The sequence below is a fragment of the Adiantum capillus-veneris genome, chromosome 13 (assembly GCF_014529385.1).
Source record: "Adiantum capillus-veneris isolate H3 chromosome 13, ASM1452938v2, whole genome shotgun sequence".
Lineage (NCBI taxonomy): Eukaryota > Viridiplantae > Streptophyta > Polypodiopsida > Polypodiales > Pteridaceae > Adiantum > Adiantum capillus-veneris.
Genome location: NC_140943.1, coordinates 59,984,110 through 60,003,087, shown reverse-complemented (window position 1 = coordinate 60,003,087; position 18,978 = coordinate 59,984,110). Strand labels below are relative to the sequence as shown.

General features: G+C 47.5%; 2 protein-coding genes and 1 pseudogene across 3 annotated transcripts in view; 1 reads left to right on the top strand and 2 right to left on the bottom strand.

Annotated features, from left to right (window-relative positions):
• Window positions 1-16,720, top strand: part of LOC147444094 (Lipase/lipooxygenase, PLAT/LH2 family protein) — a 123,643-nt gene extending 106,923 nt beyond the window's left edge. For both annotated transcript variants that reach the window (XM_086526827.1, XM_086526826.1), the window contains exon 4: window positions 15,802-16,720. In XM_086526827.1, coding sequence (XP_086382953.1) covers window positions 15,802-16,604 — 803 coding nt within the window. In that variant the 3' untranslated portion in view covers window positions 16,605-16,720. The remainder of the gene's footprint in view (window positions 1-15,801) is intronic.
• Window positions 5,603-6,833, bottom strand: LOC147444096 (uncharacterized; annotated as a pseudogene).
• On the bottom strand, window positions 6,967-10,193 carry LOC147444095 (uncharacterized). The gene is made up of 2 exons (XM_086527642.1): window positions 10,053-10,193; window positions 6,967-7,554 (listed from the first exon to the last, which is right to left on the bottom strand). The coding sequence occupies exons 1-2, from the start codon at window positions 10,191-10,193 to the stop codon at window positions 6,967-6,969; spliced, it is 729 nt and encodes a 242-aa protein (XP_086383768.1).
• Window positions 16,721-18,978: the final 2,258 nt, after the last annotated feature.

The window sequence follows — 18,978 nt, the reverse complement described above, 5'->3', positions numbered from 1 at the left end:
TATTCAACAAAATGATAAGCGGAAAATTGCTAAATGGAAGACGTGTGCACGTCAACAGGCTTTTATGGATAAAGGTTGTGCTTCGAAGAAATTTTTTAAGCATTTGCATCATTCAAGGATCTCGCAATCAATTAAGCGGGTTATGCTTCCCTCGGGTGCTTGGACTTCTTCGAAGTGGGAACTTGCTGAGGTTATGGTTTCACATTATCGTCAGGTGTTTGCAGCCCCATCTCTGCCATCTTCGACAGCTTTTCGAGCGCGTCAATTGTTGCTTTCTTATGTTCGTCCGATCATGTCTTCGTGGGGGGCACAATGCCTTGAGGATCCTTTCTCTGCTTCTGAATTGCATGGTGCCCTGCTTGCATTGGGCCGCTGGAGATCTTCCGGTTGGGATGGACTTACTGTGGAATTTTTCCTCTCCTTTTGGGATGCTCTTAAACAGCCCCTACTTTTCATGGTAAATGCGGCATGGGAAAAACAGGATTTGCCAGTATCATGGAAAGAGGGTTTACTTAAATTGTTGCCCAAGCAAGCACTCTGCGAGCAATTCTCTCATTGGCAGCCCATAACTTTGATGTCGGTGGTTTACAAGTTATTGGCTAAAATGTTGGTCCATCACATTAAGGACTGTTTGTTTACAGGACTTCATCAGGCTCAGTATGGTTTTATTCCTCGTCGTCAAATTGTGGACAATTTGGCAAATGTTATGATATGCATGGAGTATGCTAAGTACATGCAACAGAATGTGCTGGTCATGCAAGTTGACATTGAAAAGGCCTTTGACATTGTGCAATGGAACTTCATTGCTGCCACAATGAGGTGTCTAGGGTTTGGTCCTAAATTGGCCAACGTGGTTTATTTCTTGTATGCTTGCAGCACGTCTTCGGGGATCCTGGAAGGGGAACTGACAGAATTGTGGCCGCTTGGTTGTTCGGTTAGGCAAGGTTTCCCCCTTAGCACTTTGCTGTATGCTATTGCCACTCATCCTATGTTGATGTATCTTGATCACCTGACCTCTGTGCAACGTCTTCATGGTTTGCAGTTACCATCGGGTCATTCATTTATTGGACAGGCTTATGCGGATGACTCGTTGTTTATGCCCCGCAATCAACAGAGCAATGTTCGAGTGATTATGGAAGCTTTGGAATTGTTTGCGATTGCGGCTGGTCTTAAAGTCAACTTCCATAAATCAAAGCTTTTACCACTCCGTTCTTGTGATTGGCATGCTTTGCTGTGGCTAGGAGAGATTGTTCCTCCAAATGTGATCACCAGGCATTTGGGTTATCCAATTGGATGGAACGTCACTCACACGCAAAAAGTGGACTAGGTTATGCAACACTTAAATGTTAACTGCATTACTGGAAGCTTTTTACTTGGCCACTACATGTTCGCCTGAGAATCGTTCAGAGTATCCTCATGGCATATGTTCAGTTCTTTTTGCCACTGTTGCACTGGCCTCTCCATTGTCTTGATTCTCTCATGTCGACCATTTTGTCTCATTTGTGGCGAACTCATGCACACAAAAAAGGCCTGCGTTTGATGTCAATGACAAAACTTTGTACACCAAAGCGCTTCAGTGGTCTGAATATTTTGGACCTGTGTAGGCATGTTCTGGCTAGGAAGGCTATGCTATTGCCTACACTTACGCAACAATCTCAGCCTTGGACTCTCATGTTTGCACACTTGAGCCGGCATGTGGTTACGTCCTCGTTTGGTCATTGGCAATCATCTATTTGGGAGGTGGTATTTGGCAAGATGGATGGCCATATTCCTGGATGCCCGCTTGATTCCACCTTGCTCTCTGCCTGGAAACATGTTACGAATCATCTATCGCGGAATGCTCGGACGCAAGGAAACTCCCTTCGCTTGGAGAGTCTTCATTGGAGCCAAGCCTTTTCTCTTATTTTGGTTGACCGCTCGCCTCGCCAAGCGTATTTCCTCTCCTGCCGTGGCATTCGAGTGGTTGAGGATGTGGTGGATGCAGCTGGTTTCACTTTGGAGTTTCCATTTGCCGCTCGCTGTTTTGGATTGGGCATATGCATTATCACTAGTTCTGGAGAGAATTGTAGCGAATGTTGGTCGGGGGTTTTTTAACTGTTTCACCCTTGGCTGATGGTGATCGCATGTTTGACTGGAATCTTCGGGAAATGCCCTTTCAAGATATTTCTGCCGGCCGGGCATATGCTCTTCTTTTGCCTCAACCATGGCTTGCTGATCATTGCAACGCTCTTTGGCACATGCATAAATCAGATATTTGGTGGAGAAGGCTTCTATCTGCATTATGGGAAAGCCTTTTGCCACTGAAGGAGTGTTTGTTTCTTTGGCGTTGTTTACTTGGTGTGCTTCTTGTGGGTACCTTTCTTAGGATGCGCCATATCCGCCCTTCATCCTGTGTCCGTTGCTTATCTGCCGAGGAGGATGTTTGTCACCTCTTATGGGATTGTTGTATTACTCAAGACTTTCTTCGTCGTGTATCTGCATGTATGCGGCTCCGTTTTCCCACGACGGTCTTCCATAAACGGTTTTGGGCTTTTGGTATCTTCTCACCGGCGTTGCAGCGCTTTGCAGTCTTCTTCATGTGGGTCAGGTTTTGTTCTTATTGGAGCTTGTGGCGATAGCGGAATGGCCATATGTTCCATCGCTTTCATGCAGATCCCCTGCCTTTCTTCAAACTTTCCCTTAGGCAGTCTTTACGGTTCGCCTTGGAAGTTGGTGATATCACTGCAGAGGTACATCAGCTTTCTTATGAATGCTTTTAGCTGTTTTGTACAGCCGAACACTTTTGTGTTCCTTCGCTTGTACTTCATCTTTTTGGTGGGTTTTCCTCTCTTTGAGGTTTCCCACAGACAGATAAATCAAATTGATTTACCAAAAAAAAAAGATGTAAGCATGTGTATACTCCATGGTCTCATGACCGTATGTGAATGTGGGTGCTGATCTCTTGGCCCACCGTGGGGTGGTGTTAAATACCATAACCTTGGTTTTACCAAGGTTGAGAGAGAGAGAGAGAGAGAGAGAGAGAGAGAGAGAGATTTTTTATGTCTATTAGAAGGCCGAAATCGGCCTATGAGACAAATCAATGTACATGGGTGCGTCTTTTGTCAATCGGAAAGACAAAAGTGCTGAAAAAAACTGACTGATAAAGCTGATACAAATCTCCATGATGAGAGTGTGAGTGTGTGGGGTGCTATCTTTATGGTAGCCTATATGCAAGAGGGTAGTACAAGCATGATATGCATTTGGGTGACTAGCTAACTAGCTCCATCCTGAGCTAATGGGTGGGTGTAAGATGTGGTACATGGCTGGAGCTGGAGCCAGGGCTGCTCGGATGGTTGTAGCGGGGTCAGCCATCATCTGGGCTTGTCTCTCCTCAGTGGCTCGGCGATCACGGGTCTGAATCTCCGCAATTTGGCATCGATGAAGTCTGGGGGCTCGGCAGCCTGTAGCGCGGGGCCGTCTCCTAGCTCTGGAGGTCTCAGTCTACTGAAGAATCACCCCTCTTTGTGTGTCGGGTGGTGGGGGGGCTGGTTGATGTCGTGAGACGAAGAAGTCAGTGAGCTAGGTCTGTCTCCCTCTTGTCTGAGTTGTCGTGGGCTCAAGTAAGGTGTCTTTGTGGCTCTGTATCTCTAGTAAGAATGGCCCCAGTTGGCACTGATCTCTGGAGTCCATGATCTCTCGAAGGGTAGGCTGCCCTATGAATAAACCCTCATATGTGCCTCTGATGTCATCATATGCTCTGCATCTGCATACAAAGTGCTCCTCATCCTCTAGCTCTACTCTGCATACCCGGCATATCCGCTCCTCTCTGAGGGTGTGTGATGATCTGCCAGTCTCAATCTCTATTCGATGTGAGGAAACCCTCTGCTGGCCACTAGCTACTCTCGAGCTATGAGGCATGTAAGTATCCATGTATCGTGGTCGCTGGATGAACCCGTCTGCTAGTATGTCCAGGAACTAATCTCGATAATGTGACCGTCTAGATGCCAGGTCGGGTCTGAGCCATCTCCACTAGTGAAGGGTTGCCAAAAATCCTGTCTGAGCACAGTGTTCCTCTCACCACGTGAGAGTCGGATGTGGGGTGAATCTGGGTCATACTGAAAGGGTGGTAGTCTGTCCATGTCCAAGCCATGTCTGTCAAACCATGCTCTAACCTGAGTATACCAAGCTCTGTCATACCCTGTCTTTGAGGTCTGTATAGTGCCTCAAATGCTTTGCGTGTGAGTCTGTCTGCTGGGAGCTCTCTCATCCTTTGAATGAAGGAGATAGTCTGGAACAGTGCCTCTACTACCATGGGAGGTGCCGCTAGCTCTGCTCTGATGATGTCATGTGGAAGCTTCCCCTGAAATAATCGCGAGATCATACGTTCATGGGGCCTCTCGACCGCACTTCACTTGGTGTCTGTGAGGCCTAGGGCCAGATTGTCGTTGCATACATCATAGCTGGTGTGATAGTGTGTCAAATAGCCACCCCTTCGTACGGGGCTCCTGGAAGTGCGCCTGGTGACATCGCCGCTCTAACATGGCCAGCGCTGCGTACCCCCGTGTCAATCTGTCTGTCGCTGCCTGTCTCATGGAGAAGAGACCAGGCAAACTCGTGAATGTGACTCCAAGGTAGACATATGAAGTGACGACCTCTATCTGTCCGTCGACGGTTGTGAATACTGTTGTAGCCCTCACCATGGGAGAGGTGTGGAAGATCATGACCTTGGTCTTGCCAAGGTTTACTGTCAAACCCCTGTGTGTACTGAACTCATACAAGGCAGCCAAGTGGTGCTGTAATCCCTCGGGTGACTCTGAAATCAATACAATGTCATCAGCATATAATAAAATGTGTACAGGTGTACCTGCGAGGTCTAACCCCTCTCCTCCAGCTTGTAAAATGTAGTCCTCAATCTCGTCGATGCAGAGTCCGAATAGAGTGGGGGAGAGTGGGCAGCCCTGCTTAACACCAATGGTGCTAGCAATAGCCTCAGACAAACCTCCTGAACAGCGTACCCTCCCAGTCACCTGCTCATAGAGTGCATAGATGGCCCAAATCATATCTGATGGTATCCCCAAGCTTTGGAGGCATCGGAAGAGCCTCTCTCGTGGTACTGTATCAAAAACTTTGCGGAAATCCACAAAGCAGCAGTATAATCTCTTCTTCCGCACCTTTGCCCCATCAATGAGGCAACGTAGAATGAAGATGTGATCAATAGTGGAGAAGGCCCGTCGGAAACATGCGTGGCCGCATGCTCGTAGACCTTCAATCTCTGCATATAAACTGAGCTCTGTCTCAAGTACTGCCCCGTATAGCTTGGCCATGGTGTGGCCAATCATGATGGTCCTATAGTTCCCTGGTCCAGGGTGTCACCAGATTTGTGGAGAGGTACAATAGTGTGCTTGGTCCACTCCTCTGAGAAGCCCTCCCCTATAGCCTAGTTGAAAACATGTGCAATCAACGGGGCTATAGTGCAAGCTGTATATATCAGATGCTCACTCTGCAATCCTGTATGGTCGGCTGAGCGGCCATGTTGTAGTCGGTCTATGGCCCTCTGTATCATCTCTGCTATGAAGAAAGAAGAGCTAGTAGGGCAAGGCTCGGGTGGCAGTGGGATGGGAGGCTACCGAAGTACCTCGTACAATCTCTCAGCATAGTCATGCCATGTCTGTGGATCCCCAATAGGTGTGGTCGGTCGTGGCTCTCGTAGAGTACGCCATGCTGCAGCACTATCCATGCTCATGAATAGGCGGTATAGCTCAAGCTTCTGTGCCTCCTCAAAGGCTTGCCGCTTCAGGTGTGTGAGGGTCTTCATCTGTCTCTTGGCCTCTCTCTCCATGATCTCTCCAAGTGCTCGTTGAGCTCGTAGTCGACGATAGAGAGCCCTGCACTCATCATCATACCAGCGGTTCTGTGGCATAGTCCCGGGGGGGGGGGGTGTGTGACCAGAGTGGTGGTGTGTGGAAATGAGCTGATGGCTGATGTCTGAAGAACGGATGTGATGTGTGAGGCGAGTAAGGGTAGTGGGGTGTCAGGGTGAAGCAAAAGAAGATCGTTCTCGACGTGGGCTGAGTATATGGGAGCTAGCTCGTGTATGAAGTGGATGGTGGTGTGTGGGGTGCGTGTGGCGGGTGTATGTGTGGGGGTGTCTCCCTTGAGGGAGAGTGAAAGATATGTGTGGTCGGCCCCAATGGGTATGGGTGGGATGGTGAAGGAGCTGAGTGTGTGGGTGGCCTCTCTAGATCCCATGATGTAGTCTACTGTACTCACCCTTCAACTGTGACTGAAAGTGGTGTGCATGTCAATCGTCTTGAAGCAGGCCACTGAGCTATCCTGTTATAAATAACGAGACGGTGTCGAGAGCCTAGTCTGAGTAGGTGGGGGCCGTAGAGTGTATGTGTAGCATCGGCTGAAACTCGTGTTGTAGCCTCCTCCTGTATGGCAGGTAGTAGCTGTGGGTCCTCCGTGTCAAATGCCTTGCACTGATCACTGCCTGTCCTGGCGTTGAAGTCTCCCATAAGGAAGACTTCCCCTAGTGTGGAGTACTCCATGATTCCCTCTGAGAGGCATGTGTATGGTGAGTCCTCCTCTCGATCTATCATAGTGAATCTCGAGCCATGAGGGGTGAAGTAGCATAAGGCTATGTAGATGGTCCTCTCTTGTGAGAGTTGTAGCCGAATCCAAAGATATCTGGCGTGTGGATCACGTGCGACAATCTGTATCCTGCTCTGAAGCCCATCTCTGAAGAGTATGGCTACTCCTCCTCTCGTAGTGTGCTGGCGTGTACAATCTCTGTGTATAGACTCCCAAATGGAATCCCTGAACCCGAGGTAGGCTCCTGTCGGGGCTCTCATGTGTTTCTGTCAAGAGAATGATATCCCTGCCTCGACTTACCACCTCAAGCCTCTCTGGATGTGTCCATAGATCTCCATTGCAGTTCCAGACTGTAAGATGTATCTCCTCTGGTGTCTCATAGGCCGCGAATCCCTATGGGATGGCCTTGCCATCAATGATGACCCGGCCGTCTCTGTATGAAGCCTTCTTCCCCTCTTTGCGAGCTTGGTGTACTCGCGGCATACATGTCCGGCGATGAGCTACTTGCATAGGCGTGAGGTCGTCATCAAGGTAGATGGGGGGGCCTTCAAGCCCTCTCAAGATCACCCTCTTGCGAAGGAAGGTGGATTGTACCTCTTCGGAGGGGAAGTGTAAAATGAGAGCTCTCTTCCTCGTGGGGTCCCTCCCCGCTCTCCAAGATTTGATGAACGGGAGGGGCTCCTCTTCCTTGTAGCCAAGCTTCTTGCATAGTGTCTTCCCATTGGTCTCTAGAGTAGAGCCTTCTTTTTCCACAATGCCGGTGATGCGCACATTGAGACGCCGGGCTTGTCTCATCTTCTCTTTCTCAAGGGTGGTGTGCACAATGAGAGCTTTTTGTGCCCCTTCCTTCGCCTCCTTCTTGATGTTCTTCTTCACTACTTCAACCCAACCCTCTTTGGTAGCCTCTAGCTTGATCTCCATGCTCGCGGTCAAGGCTTGGGTTAACTCTACCTTGAGGGCTTCCTTTGCCTCCTTCTTGAGCTAATGTCAGAAATCCCCTCAAGAGTGCATACATGGCCAGTCACTGAGCCGTATAAAGCCATGATCCCCCGTATGATCTCTGTGGGTACTCCCAACTTCAGTAGCCTACGCATCAAACTGGCCCTCGGCACTGTGCCAAATGCTTTGCGGAAGTCCACAAAGCAACAATACATCCGTCTTCCATGTGCCCGACCCTCCTCAATAATGGTTCTGAGTGTAAGAATATGGTCCAGAGTGGAGAAACCCCTCCTGAATCCAGCCTGTCCTCCTGCTCGTATGCCCTCATTTTCTGCCCATTTACTCAGTTGCTGTTCAAGAATGGATGCATACAACCGTGCCAATGTGTGCCCTATCATAATAGTACGGTAGTTCCCTGGTACCGTGGGGTCCCCCATCTTGAAGAGAGGTACAATAGTTGATAAACTCCAAGACTCGGGTAGTCCCTCACATGTGACACGGTTAAACAACCGCGCAAGAACCTCTGACAGTAAATCTCTAGCATGTATCAAGTGCTCTGCCACCAAACCTTCATGATCATATGCTCTCCTAGTCCTCATCCTGTCAATGGCGTTCTTTACCATCTCAGTGGTAAAGAAGGTACTAGTGGCTGGACATGGCTCTAGAGGGTTTGGTAGTGGTGGTTGCCCAGGTACTGTATATAATGATGCTGCATACTGACCCCAAATCTTGGCAGAAGTAATCATTGGAGGAGGTGAGTGTTCATGGAAGAGACGCCAGGCCTCACCTGAATCTTGACTCAAAAAGAGCTGATACAATCACGTTCCATCTGGGCTAAAAAGGCCCGCTTCTTCCGTCGCACTAAACACCGAAGGGCAATCTGAGACTGTCTATATGTAATGACTCCAAGTATAAGCTCGCTCTGAATCTGAACTCTCATCTCTCTGCACTCCTCATCATACCAACTATTTTGAGGCATGTTCCCCGAACGTCTTCTCTGATCTGGTTGAGTGTGTGGGTATGCCTCTGCTGCTGCCCCATGCAAGATCTCCGTCAATAGAGTGGTGATCTCTTCCACGGTATATACAGGCTTGGCTGCCCACATCCGCCTGTAAATCTCCTCCACATAGACTGAGTCCGTCTCTGGTGTAAAAGTATACCGTGTGTGTGCAATCCTCCGTGGTGTCTGAGAGGCGTTATACTGGAAAGAGACTGAATAAGTCAGGAGAGCATGGTCCACTGCTACTCCAACAGGTCTAGGTCCCACATTGAGATCCTGAATACTAGAGATGAAACTCGGTGAAGTCGTGACATAGTCCACTGTACTGGCCCCATGTTTGTGTGGAAAGCATGTGAATCCCCTAGACGAAGGAAAAATCTCTAGACCATTAAGTATGGCCAAACCATGCGTAGTCGTCATCTCCATGAGATATCTCCCATACTCTGTGTGCTCTCTGTCCTGTGAGTGTCTGTCAATCCCCATCTCCGATATATCCATCTCTCTAAGCATCTCCTCCGAGATATCATAAAATACCGTTTGGGAGTCGGCCGTCCCGGCATTAAAGTCTCCCAAGAGAATGATATCTCCATCTCTAGAAAACTCCCATATGTCATCATCAAGTATAGAGAAAGGGGATTGCCCTCTAGGTGAGGTATAGACTGATGTGCTAGGGGGAAAGTAGCATACAACAATGTATAAGAATCTGCCCGTCTCAGCTCTCAGTCTCACCCACATGTATCTCGCCTGGTCATCTCTCCGGACAATCTATAATAGCGGCTGCAACTCCTCCCTGAATAAGATTGCTACCCCTCCTGAAGCTCGACTCCCATGCTGGGATCTAGTGTCTGGCCGACAAGCTGTCTCCCATGAATAACCAGTCACACTTGGCATCAACTGTCCAGATTTCTGATGTGTCTCTGAGTAAAAGACAATGTCTCTATCTCCGAAGCTATCCTCAAAGGCACCCACATCTAGCCTATATGATCCATTACAATTCCATGCCGCCATTCGGAGTGGTCCCATATGTCTCGCACCGTCATGTTGTGCGTCTTTCCAAAACCACTACTTTCCCTCCTCTATAAAAGGCAATTTTTCCCTTCTCCCTTGCTGCTTTGATCTCTGGCATCAACTCTTGCATATGTGCTATTTGTGCTAAAGTAAGGTCATCCCCCATAAATATCCCAGTTTTCTTAAGTGCTCGTCTCTTCTTCAGGAATTCTTTCCTTGTTTCCAAAGTTGGGAAACGAAAAATAAGTGCTCTCTCTTTGACGTTTCCCTTCTCATCCACTCCCTTCTTTCCTACTCTCGAAGCACTTGTGTGCATATGTTCCGGGATTCCCATTCGCTGCAAGAGTTCCTTCACTTCTTCTTCTACATTTTCGGTGTCTTTGATACCAGTAATACGCACATGGAGGGTTCTATTCCTCCTCTTCTGTTCCTCCTCAATGGTCATATTGATGATGGTAGAAGTCTGTGCGGCTTATGGCATCCGGGCCTTCCCTTTCTTTGCACCTTCAATCCATTTTTCTGCTCCGTCAACCTTCTCGTGTGTTTTAAAAAGGCGCTCTGCCCATGAGGAAGCCTCTTTCGAGTTTTGTTCCTCTCCTTCGTGCAGAGTTTTCACCTGCTCCTTAATTTCTTCGAGCTCCTTTAGCATTGAGGGCTGATTTCCCTTTTCCATTTTGGGCATAATTTTGCAAGCTGCAAGTTCCCCTTTAAGCTCTTCAATCACTACATCTTTTTCCTTCATGCACTTTTCCACATTGGTTTTCCAAGATTTAAAGCTTGCAATTGCCTCATCCAACTTTTTCTACATAATACATTCCATTACATTCACTTCTGTCCGCATTAGAGCCTGCATCTCCCCTTTCACAGATAGATACATCTCATCATGCTTACCAAGCATCACTTTATCCAATTCTTTCCTCATATCTGCATAAATAGAATTCTTATAACTCTTTGCGTTTGCGTACATCTCTTTCTTGATGTCATCTCTCATAAAGCTAAGCTCTGATTTAATCATCACTTGAACCCTCTCTATCATTAAATCATCTTGGACTCTGACTGTTTTCCCTGCCCGCAAAGAGCTTGGCGAGAGTATACTATCTCTGTTCCTCCGCTTGAATGTCGCTTTCATCTTTTGTGGGGTGGTGAAGCCACTTGCATCACCATCCTCGGCTGGTTGGTCCATCCGAGAGAGAAGAACAAAGCGAGCACTAAGTCAGGGCCCTCACCAGCAGAGGTCTCGCCCTCGCCCTCGCCCTGGCTGGCCTCGCCCTCATCACCAAGCCCTCGCCCTCGCCCTGGCTGGCCTCGCCCTCGTCACCAAGCCCTCGCCCTCGCCCTGGCTGACTGCTCTCGTCCTCGCCCTAGCCCTGGCTGGTTGGTCTTGCCCTCGTCCTCGCCGTGGCTCGACCTGGCTGGTCTCTGCCCTCGCCCTCGCCTTGGCTGGCTGCCTTCGCCCTCGCCCTCGCCCTGGCTGGCTCGTCCTCTCCCTTGGCTCTTCTCGCCCTCGCCCTTGGCAGGCAGCTCGCCCTCGCCCTCGCCCGTCAGAGCTCAGGGCCCTCGCCCTTGCCCTTGGCAGGCAGCTCGCCCTCGCCTCGCCCTTTGCAGGCAGCTCGCCCTCGTCTTCAGAGGCTTGAAACCCTCGTCTTCAGAGGCTTGAAACCCTCGTCTTCAGAGGCAGCTCGCCCTCGGGGGGGGGGGGGGGGGGAGAGAGAGAGAGAGAGAGAGAGAGAGAGAGAGAGAGAGAGAGAGAGAGAGAGAGAGAGAGACGTTGCTAGCCCCTTTCTCTATGGGAGCCTTCACGTGACTGGAGGTCCTCATCGCAGTTCGGGCTTGCTCAGAGATGGTACCCTCCATGTTTTTCGAGCTACAGGGTGAGTGCCGGTTACATAGAGTCTCAATCGAGGCCCCACAGGTTGCAAAGTGTTGTTTTCAGAGAAGCAGAGTTGTAGGCATTTGTGGGAGGACTTGTGTCATAGATCCTGACCCAATAGCTCTTGAGACAGGCCACTGGAGGCTGTGGGCTTGGGAGAGCTGTCCACTGGCACGAGTGCAGTGGGATCTTGGAGAGTGGTTTTGGAGGGACCACTTCCCCTCAACCGACCATCCAGGTGTCCCTTTCTTTCAGTATGCTGTTCGACAGGGACGTCACATACTGGCTGCACGGAGAGAGGCTCGTCTTGCTGCAGCACCTCACAATTGAGTTCTTGTCAACCTTTTGGGGAGATTGTGGTACGCCAGACAGGCGCGGCAAGTCACTTTGTTTCGGTGGCTGGTTGCACAAAGAGCTACAACAGTGGGGAGCTGGCTTGTACATAGTGGTCTCTCGGCAATACGTGCAGCTTGTGACCATCCTGTGGAGAGTCGGCGTCATTGTCTTTGGGACTGTCCTATGGCATAGCAGGTTTGACTTCGCGTCCTTCGGGTGATGCCAGCTCTTTCCACAGCACGGTAGTACACTTGGGGGGTAGCTGCTTGGTCCACTCTCACGGGCCCGGCACTACAATTTGAGCTATCCTTTAGCAGCAGGATGATAGTGATACAGGGGGTTAACCTACACTCCAGCCTGCTACAGAGCTTACTCCACAGGAATGGTGCAATGAGAGAGAGGAGTGCTGGGAGCTCGTTTGCGGCCTGGCACTCTTGTTCATCTGGCGGGCCCGCTGCTTCAGCATCTTTGAGGCTTGCCCTATACCACCAGCAGAGACAGCTCGAGATTTGTGGCCAGAGCTGATCCATACTCTTAGGGGACAGTTCGAGAGACTCCAGGGCAGCTCCGACCGCATGCGGGAGCGTAGAGAGGCTTTCCTTTGACTTTGACGCCGTGGGCCTTTCTTCACCATGGTCCAGGGTGTGCTCAGATGGCATTACCATCCACCTACGTGGCTCTTCCCTCCTCCCATCTCCTGATTTAGCCTCATTGTTCATATGATGTATTTTCATTGGGAGAGTCTCCCCTTATGATTGTTGTAGCCCTCTCTAATAGAGGTGGTTGTAGCCCTATGGGCAGTTTCAGTAACTAATAGAAGGATCTCTTTCTCGAAAAAAATTAAAATAATATAAATATCCCATGGGCACCCAGCTCAAGTGGGCAGCCGGGTTCTGGGCCGCCGAACAATGCAGTGGATGGCCAGCCCGGAGACATACTAGCGGTACATGTATGCCCTAGACTTGAGCGAAGCAGCAGAGTGGTGTAAAATTAACACTAAACCCTAGCAAAAGTAGAAGGATTTAGCAACTTACAGATTCTCTCCGAGTGGCCTAAATAACAAATAGGGTTAGGAATAAAAATCCTAACCCCCAACAAGTTATGGAACCCCATCCAATGGGGCCTAAATAAATCAATAGAGCAGTACAACCAATTTGCGTAAAGAAGGATGACATGGCAAGCTGTTGCACGGACATCCACGTTTTCAGCTGACATGCTGATGTGGCAGTTGTACGAATCTCTGCAAATGGGGCTGGCTGTTTTTGGCGATGCTTTGGGGACCAGTTGCTTTTAGACTTGAAGCTTTTCATGCAAACTGCCTTTGGACAGCCAAGGGCCTTCACATATGTACAAGGGCTCACTCTCTGGCATTCTACCCACGGGAGATGCAGAGCTGAGCTTTGAGTGTTGTACTGTGTTGAAGAAATATAAAGAAAGACCGAAAGGGGTGCCACAGTTTGGGACCAGTGCACTGTGGGGTTGGAACTACGCCACAGTTTGGGGCCAGTGCACTCTGGGGTTGGAACTACGCCACTCCGTGTCTCGTGTGAAGTCTCTCTTTCAATTTAGTTGTTTTGAAGCTTCTAAAGTTTGTTCTTTTCCGTTGGCACTTGGTGTTGTCCCGTTACAACGGATTCCCATCTGAACCTTGAGATTGTGGACAAGCTCCTTGTGTTTCATATATTCTTGAATATAGAGTAATATCTTGTCCTTTAAAGAACCTACATCCAGTCGGGGTGATCCATTTTAATTCCATATTGCAAATGAATAGCGTGGTCGCATAGATGTAGCACGGTCACGCGCTTTGTTTCTCACTCTCCCATCTCTATAGACAACCCATTTTCCCTCCTTTCTAGCCGCGAGAATATGTGGCATGCATTCTCTCTGATGTGATACTTGAGCATGAGTGAAATCTTCCTCCAGTGAAAGATATGCGAAAGCGCAACAAGGATAGGTATGTGCACATGAAGAATGTTGTGCAATAAGAAATGCTGGGTGAATTTCACACTAGGATGTACACGTTAATAAAGGGGAGATGCAGGCCATTTTGAGAGTAAAGGTCATGTAATGAAATCTGTGGTGCAAAAGAATTAGATGATGCACTTGCAACTTTGACGAACTTGCGTGATATATATGTAAGCTTGATAAGCGAGACAAATCAAAGCTGTACAACAAGTTTTCATATACAAGAAGAAATAAAGAGCTCAAATCACATGTAGAGAAATGATGAAGGCCTGCACCAATGTGGTCAAACAGCCTGAGGAAAATACTAAATGGATAGAAGTGGTTAAAAAGAAAAAAGTAGCCCGCTCACCTTCTCCTAGAATCAAAAAATGATACACTAGAGGAGGAGAAGAGAACGAAAATCCGAGCTTTGAATGTACGAGATGTGGAATAGAAAGAGGACGAGTCCAAAAGAGGACTCACTGACTTCATGCACAAAAATGTGGGCAAATTCAAAATCACCCATAGATGCAGGAAGGATGCATCGAGAAAGAAATATTATCATGAAGTTTGCTAATTTGGAAAAAAAGAAAGGATTTCTCTCACATCAATGTGCCTTTGCAGGGTGAGAAAATTGGTTCGCTTTGGGTGGTGTCTTGTTAATGCTTTCATCTTCGAGGGTTGTTCACCTACCCATGACTAAGCATCCCCTTGTTTAAGTTGTCCCTATCCTTAGACTCTCAAGCAAGCCCTTTGCTCAAGCTCAGCCCCTGCTGTGCTATTCCCTAACTGTGATCAAGGCCTTGTATGTGCGTCCTTACATATTGGCCACCCTTAACAAATGCGAAAACACCTTCATGTCAAGATTTTCTCTCTCAAGCTTTAAGTTGTCCCTGTGCTTAGACTCTCAAGCAAGCTCTCTATTGAAGGTGTAATCATTCGCCGGTTGGATGATTCAATCTTTTACTCAAACTGAATTAGAACAGATGAAATTGAACTAACGAGAAAATGCTTTGCACGTATAGATGAGATGGAAGAGGTGGAGTTCATAGTCACAAGGGATGCGTCCCAAGGAGTGGGGACGGGGGACAAATGGACTTTTCGTGTAAAAAAGAGGATGGGACGGCAAGTGGGGATGTGAAGCCCAAAAATGGGCGTCCCCCGTGACTATGGGAGTTCCTCTTTAGAGAGTATTGCCCCTCAAGTCGAGCCCCTTGTCGTTTTTCTCTTATATTGATAAAGAAAGTTTACAACATGTGCTCTTGCATTCCCCAATTCTGTGTTCACATCTGAGGTTCAGCCTCACGTTTAAAGGCACTTGGTGAAAAGCAACTTTTTCAAAAGCCTTGCTTAAAACTAGGGTTTAAAGTCTTCTGCTTTATTTTTAAAACCTTCAAAGTCAACTACTAGTCTAACTGGCGCCCCAAAATCTACTCCATTGTAATGATCTGCTTTATTTTTAAAACCTTCAAAGTCAACCACTAGTCTAACTGGCGCCCCAAAATCTACTCCATTGTAATGATCTGCCACTTCAGCAATCCGTATAAAATTTCATTATTTTCTGCGGATATTCCATGCAGTATCTGATCTTGGCTCTAGATTGTTGCAACTTTAGGCTGTTGCTTCTTGTACTCACTGGTTGTGTGTGTGTGTGTGGGTGCAGTCGACCATTCCCATGCCACAAAGTTGTTAGAGAAGCTCAAGGCTTGCTTAAGCTCAGCCCCTGCTCTGCTATCCCTAACGTTAATTGAGGCCTTATACCTGGGCCATTACATATTGCCCACCCTTAACAAATGCGTAAACACCTTCATGTCAAGCTTTGCTTTTCATCACGCTTAAGGTACTCGCCTGTTGTTCCTCGAGAGAGAGGAGTCTCCTTGGGAACATGGGAAAACACAAACATGAGAGTATTTTGTGAGATAATGAGTTATGAGTAGGAGCATTTCTAGCTTTTTCTGATTAGTTCTGTTAAGAAATAGCCAAAAGAATTTTAACATGCCATGTAGTGTTTATAAATCCTGATTCCTAGCTAGAGGATTGGGATCATATTGTGTCCATCAATGCACTCAAAGTTGAACAGTGATCTTTGTTTCCTTCAATTTGACACCAACCGTTTTTGTTTTATGAGCAGGTACATGGAGGATTCAAGACATGACTGTTAGAGTGTTTCTTGAACCACTTGACAAAGACATTAGAGCAGATAGGGAGAAATCAGGAGGCACGATCTTCCAATACAATTTCACATGTGAGGAAGCGCTCATTGGAGAGGAGACTACTTCAGCAGCAGAGCTCCGAGTGTCAAGCATTTCTGAAATTTCGAATGAAGAATTTCTGCATGTTGATTCGAGCATATGTGTAAGTGGAGCACAAACAAGCTTGGGCCAGGTACGAGAGGAGGGTTTGAAAGAGTATGAGGCATTGAAAGTATCATTACTGAGTTATGATGCTTTACTTGTCGTAGCGGGCAGTGCAATAGCAGCCGTGGCTGGGCACAAAGACATCTCTGAGGGGTATCTTATCGGTGGTGTTTTGGGATTTCTTTATCTCTTTGCTTTGGAAAGAGCAGTAGATCAGTTGCCAGCAGCCCCATCCTACCCCCCGTCATCAAAAAATGAAAATTTCTCCATAACAAGCGAAAGGAAAACTACCTTGGGAAACAATTCTGATTCTCTCTATACAACAGAGAGAAGTAACCTTCAGGTCCTAGCAGAAAGTTTCAATAGCTTTAGGGCACCATTGACAAGATTGTCTGGGATTCTTGCCTTTAGTGCCGTGGTAGCGAAGGCAGTCAATACTGTGAACACCCAAGCATTATCAAAGGAGATGCTGTTAGCTGGTGCAGCAGGTTTCTTAATGACTAAATTTGCCACTATACTGGCATCCAACATGCCCTTGTCATTGAAGCAAGCTAATTCATCCCAAGGGGAAGCGTGAGCAATTTCAAAGCTAGTGAATTCTTGAAGCTTCATGTAAAGATATAGAGCATGTTGTCTGTATATTGTAAAGCATTTTTACACTTCAATATGTACAAAAAAGTATTTGTACACTTTCCCTTTTGGGTTATATCTTTGTCAAGCTGTAGAGCATGTAAAGGTTAAATATAATTGCTGTAATGCTGTCTACTTGGAAGTCATTGTGCCCTTTTTATTTTCTCTCAAAGGAAACTCATTTTGATGCTTGTGATGTGCGTTGATAACCTTTTATATCATCAGCAAAGCAATGTGAACTCCCTCTCCAGATCAATACTAAAGACGGCTTGAAATGCCATTTATGTCCAATGGAGCTTGTGATGAATATTAGGTGCACTGGAAGATCAACGTGACAAAGGTTAGAAATCACACTAATCCAAAACACCCCTTTTTGCTGCTATTAAGTTCTTTGGCTCTTTGCTTAGCGAAAGCTACTTGACATTGTGTGTGTGCGCGCACGTGTGTATGTGTGTGTGCAAGTGCATGCGTGTCTGCATGTGCGTATTGTGCAAAGTATCATGATGGAATATGTTCAATTTTACTTGCCGTTGTTGCACTGGCCTCGCTCACGTCTCTCATTGCTTATGTCTCATATTGTATCTTACTTGTGGTGCACTAGTTCTCATAAGAAAGGCCTCCGTTTGTTAGCAATGGAGAAACTTTGCACTCCGAAGCGTCTTGGGGGGCTGAATATTTTGGACCTTCGACGCCATGCATAGGCAAGGAAGGCTATGCTATTACCTACTCTTGTGCGGCAATCTCAGCCATGGACAGTTATGATTGCTGATCTATGTCGGCATGCTACCACTCCTGCTTTTGGTCATTGGCAGACTTCCCTTTGGGAGATTGTGTTCGGCAAGATGGATGGTTATGGTCTTGGTTGCTTATTCACCTCTGCCTTGCTCTTAGCTTGGAAAGATGTTACGGATCGTCTCTACTGGCATGGCAGCAGCAAGCAGATGGGAATTCCTTGCGTTTGGAAAGCATTCATTGGAGTAAGGTGTTCGCTCTTACCTTGGTTGATCAATCGCCTCATCAAGCCTACTTCCTCTCTGGTCGTGGCATATGCACAGTGGATGATGTGGTGAATTCATCTGGGAATTTGCTTACTTTTTCTTAGGCAGCAGCACGCTTTGGGTTGGGCATGCATTATCATCAGATTTGGAGCCTGCTTCAACATATGGTGGCTGATTTCCTCCCTATTCCGCCGCTGGCAGGTGGTTGTCGTATGTAGGATTGGACTTTATGGGACACTCCTATGGATGCGATTTTTGCCCGACATATCTATGCTTCTCTTGTGCAAGACTCTTGGTTGGCTGATCAATGTAATGCGCTCTGGGCTTTGCACAAATCTGAACGATGGTGGAAACAGGCTCTCACTGCGATTTGGAAGTCTCGCTTGCCTCTTAAGGAGCGTTTTTTTCTTTGGTGTTGTTTGTTGGGAGTTCTTCCGGTTGGAACTCTCCTTGCAGTGGGTCACATTAGCTCCTTTCGTTGTGTAAGCTGCTCCGCTGTTGATGAGAATGTCAGACATCTGCTTTGGGGTTGTCGTTGTACCAGGACATTCCTTCGATGCGTTTCTGCTTTTATGAATCTTCGATTTCCCTCGGTGGTTTTCCACAAACGTTTCTGGCATTCTTCCGACTTCCCTCCAATGTTTTGCCATCTTCTTTGCATGGGTTAGATTTTGGTCGCTATGGTCCCTGTGGCACTATCGCAATCTCCGTATGTTTCACCGTCTTGACGCGGATCCTTTTCCATCCTTCAAGATTTCGTTGAGGCAATTGTTATATTTTGCCTTTTGACACTCGGGACATATCCCTGGAAATGTTGCAGCTCTTCTATGTTTGCTTTTAGCGATTGTACATCGTAGAACACAGTTGTGTCCTTTCCCTTATATCTGATCTTTTTGGTGGGTTTTCCTCGCTTTGAGGTTTCCCACTTGTAAATTAATCAAATCAGATTTACAAAAAAAAGTGTGTGTGTGTGTGTGTGTGTGTGTGTGTGTGTGTAACGGTTCAATGGGATTTCATTGCTGCTACCATGCTGGCCCTTGGCTTTGGCCCAAAGATGGTCAACGTCGTTTACTTCTTGTATGCCAGCAGTACATGTTCAGGCCTCCTTGATGAAGAGCTGACAGAACCTTGGCCTCTCGGATGCTCTGTTAGACAAGGTTGCCCACTTAGAGCCTTGTTGTATGCCATTGTTACTCACAGCCTTCCTTGCCATGGACAGTTATGGTTGCTGATATATGTCGACATGTTGCCACTCCTGCCTTTGGTCATTAGCAGACTTCCCTTTGGGAAACTGTGTTTGGCAAGATGGTCGGTAATATTCCT

What these genes read in the sequence shown, in the direction of transcription:
- LOC147444095 (XM_086527642.1), bottom strand. Translation starts at nt 10,193, where the DNA reads ATGGAAAAGGGAAATCAGCCCTCAATGCTAAAGGAGCTCGAAGAAATT. An exon ending in TTTTTAAAACACACGAGAAG is followed by an intron (nt 7,555 to 10,052) that starts GTTGACGGAGCA and finishes TTCTGACATTAG; the next exon opens with CTCAAGAAGGAGGCAAAGGA.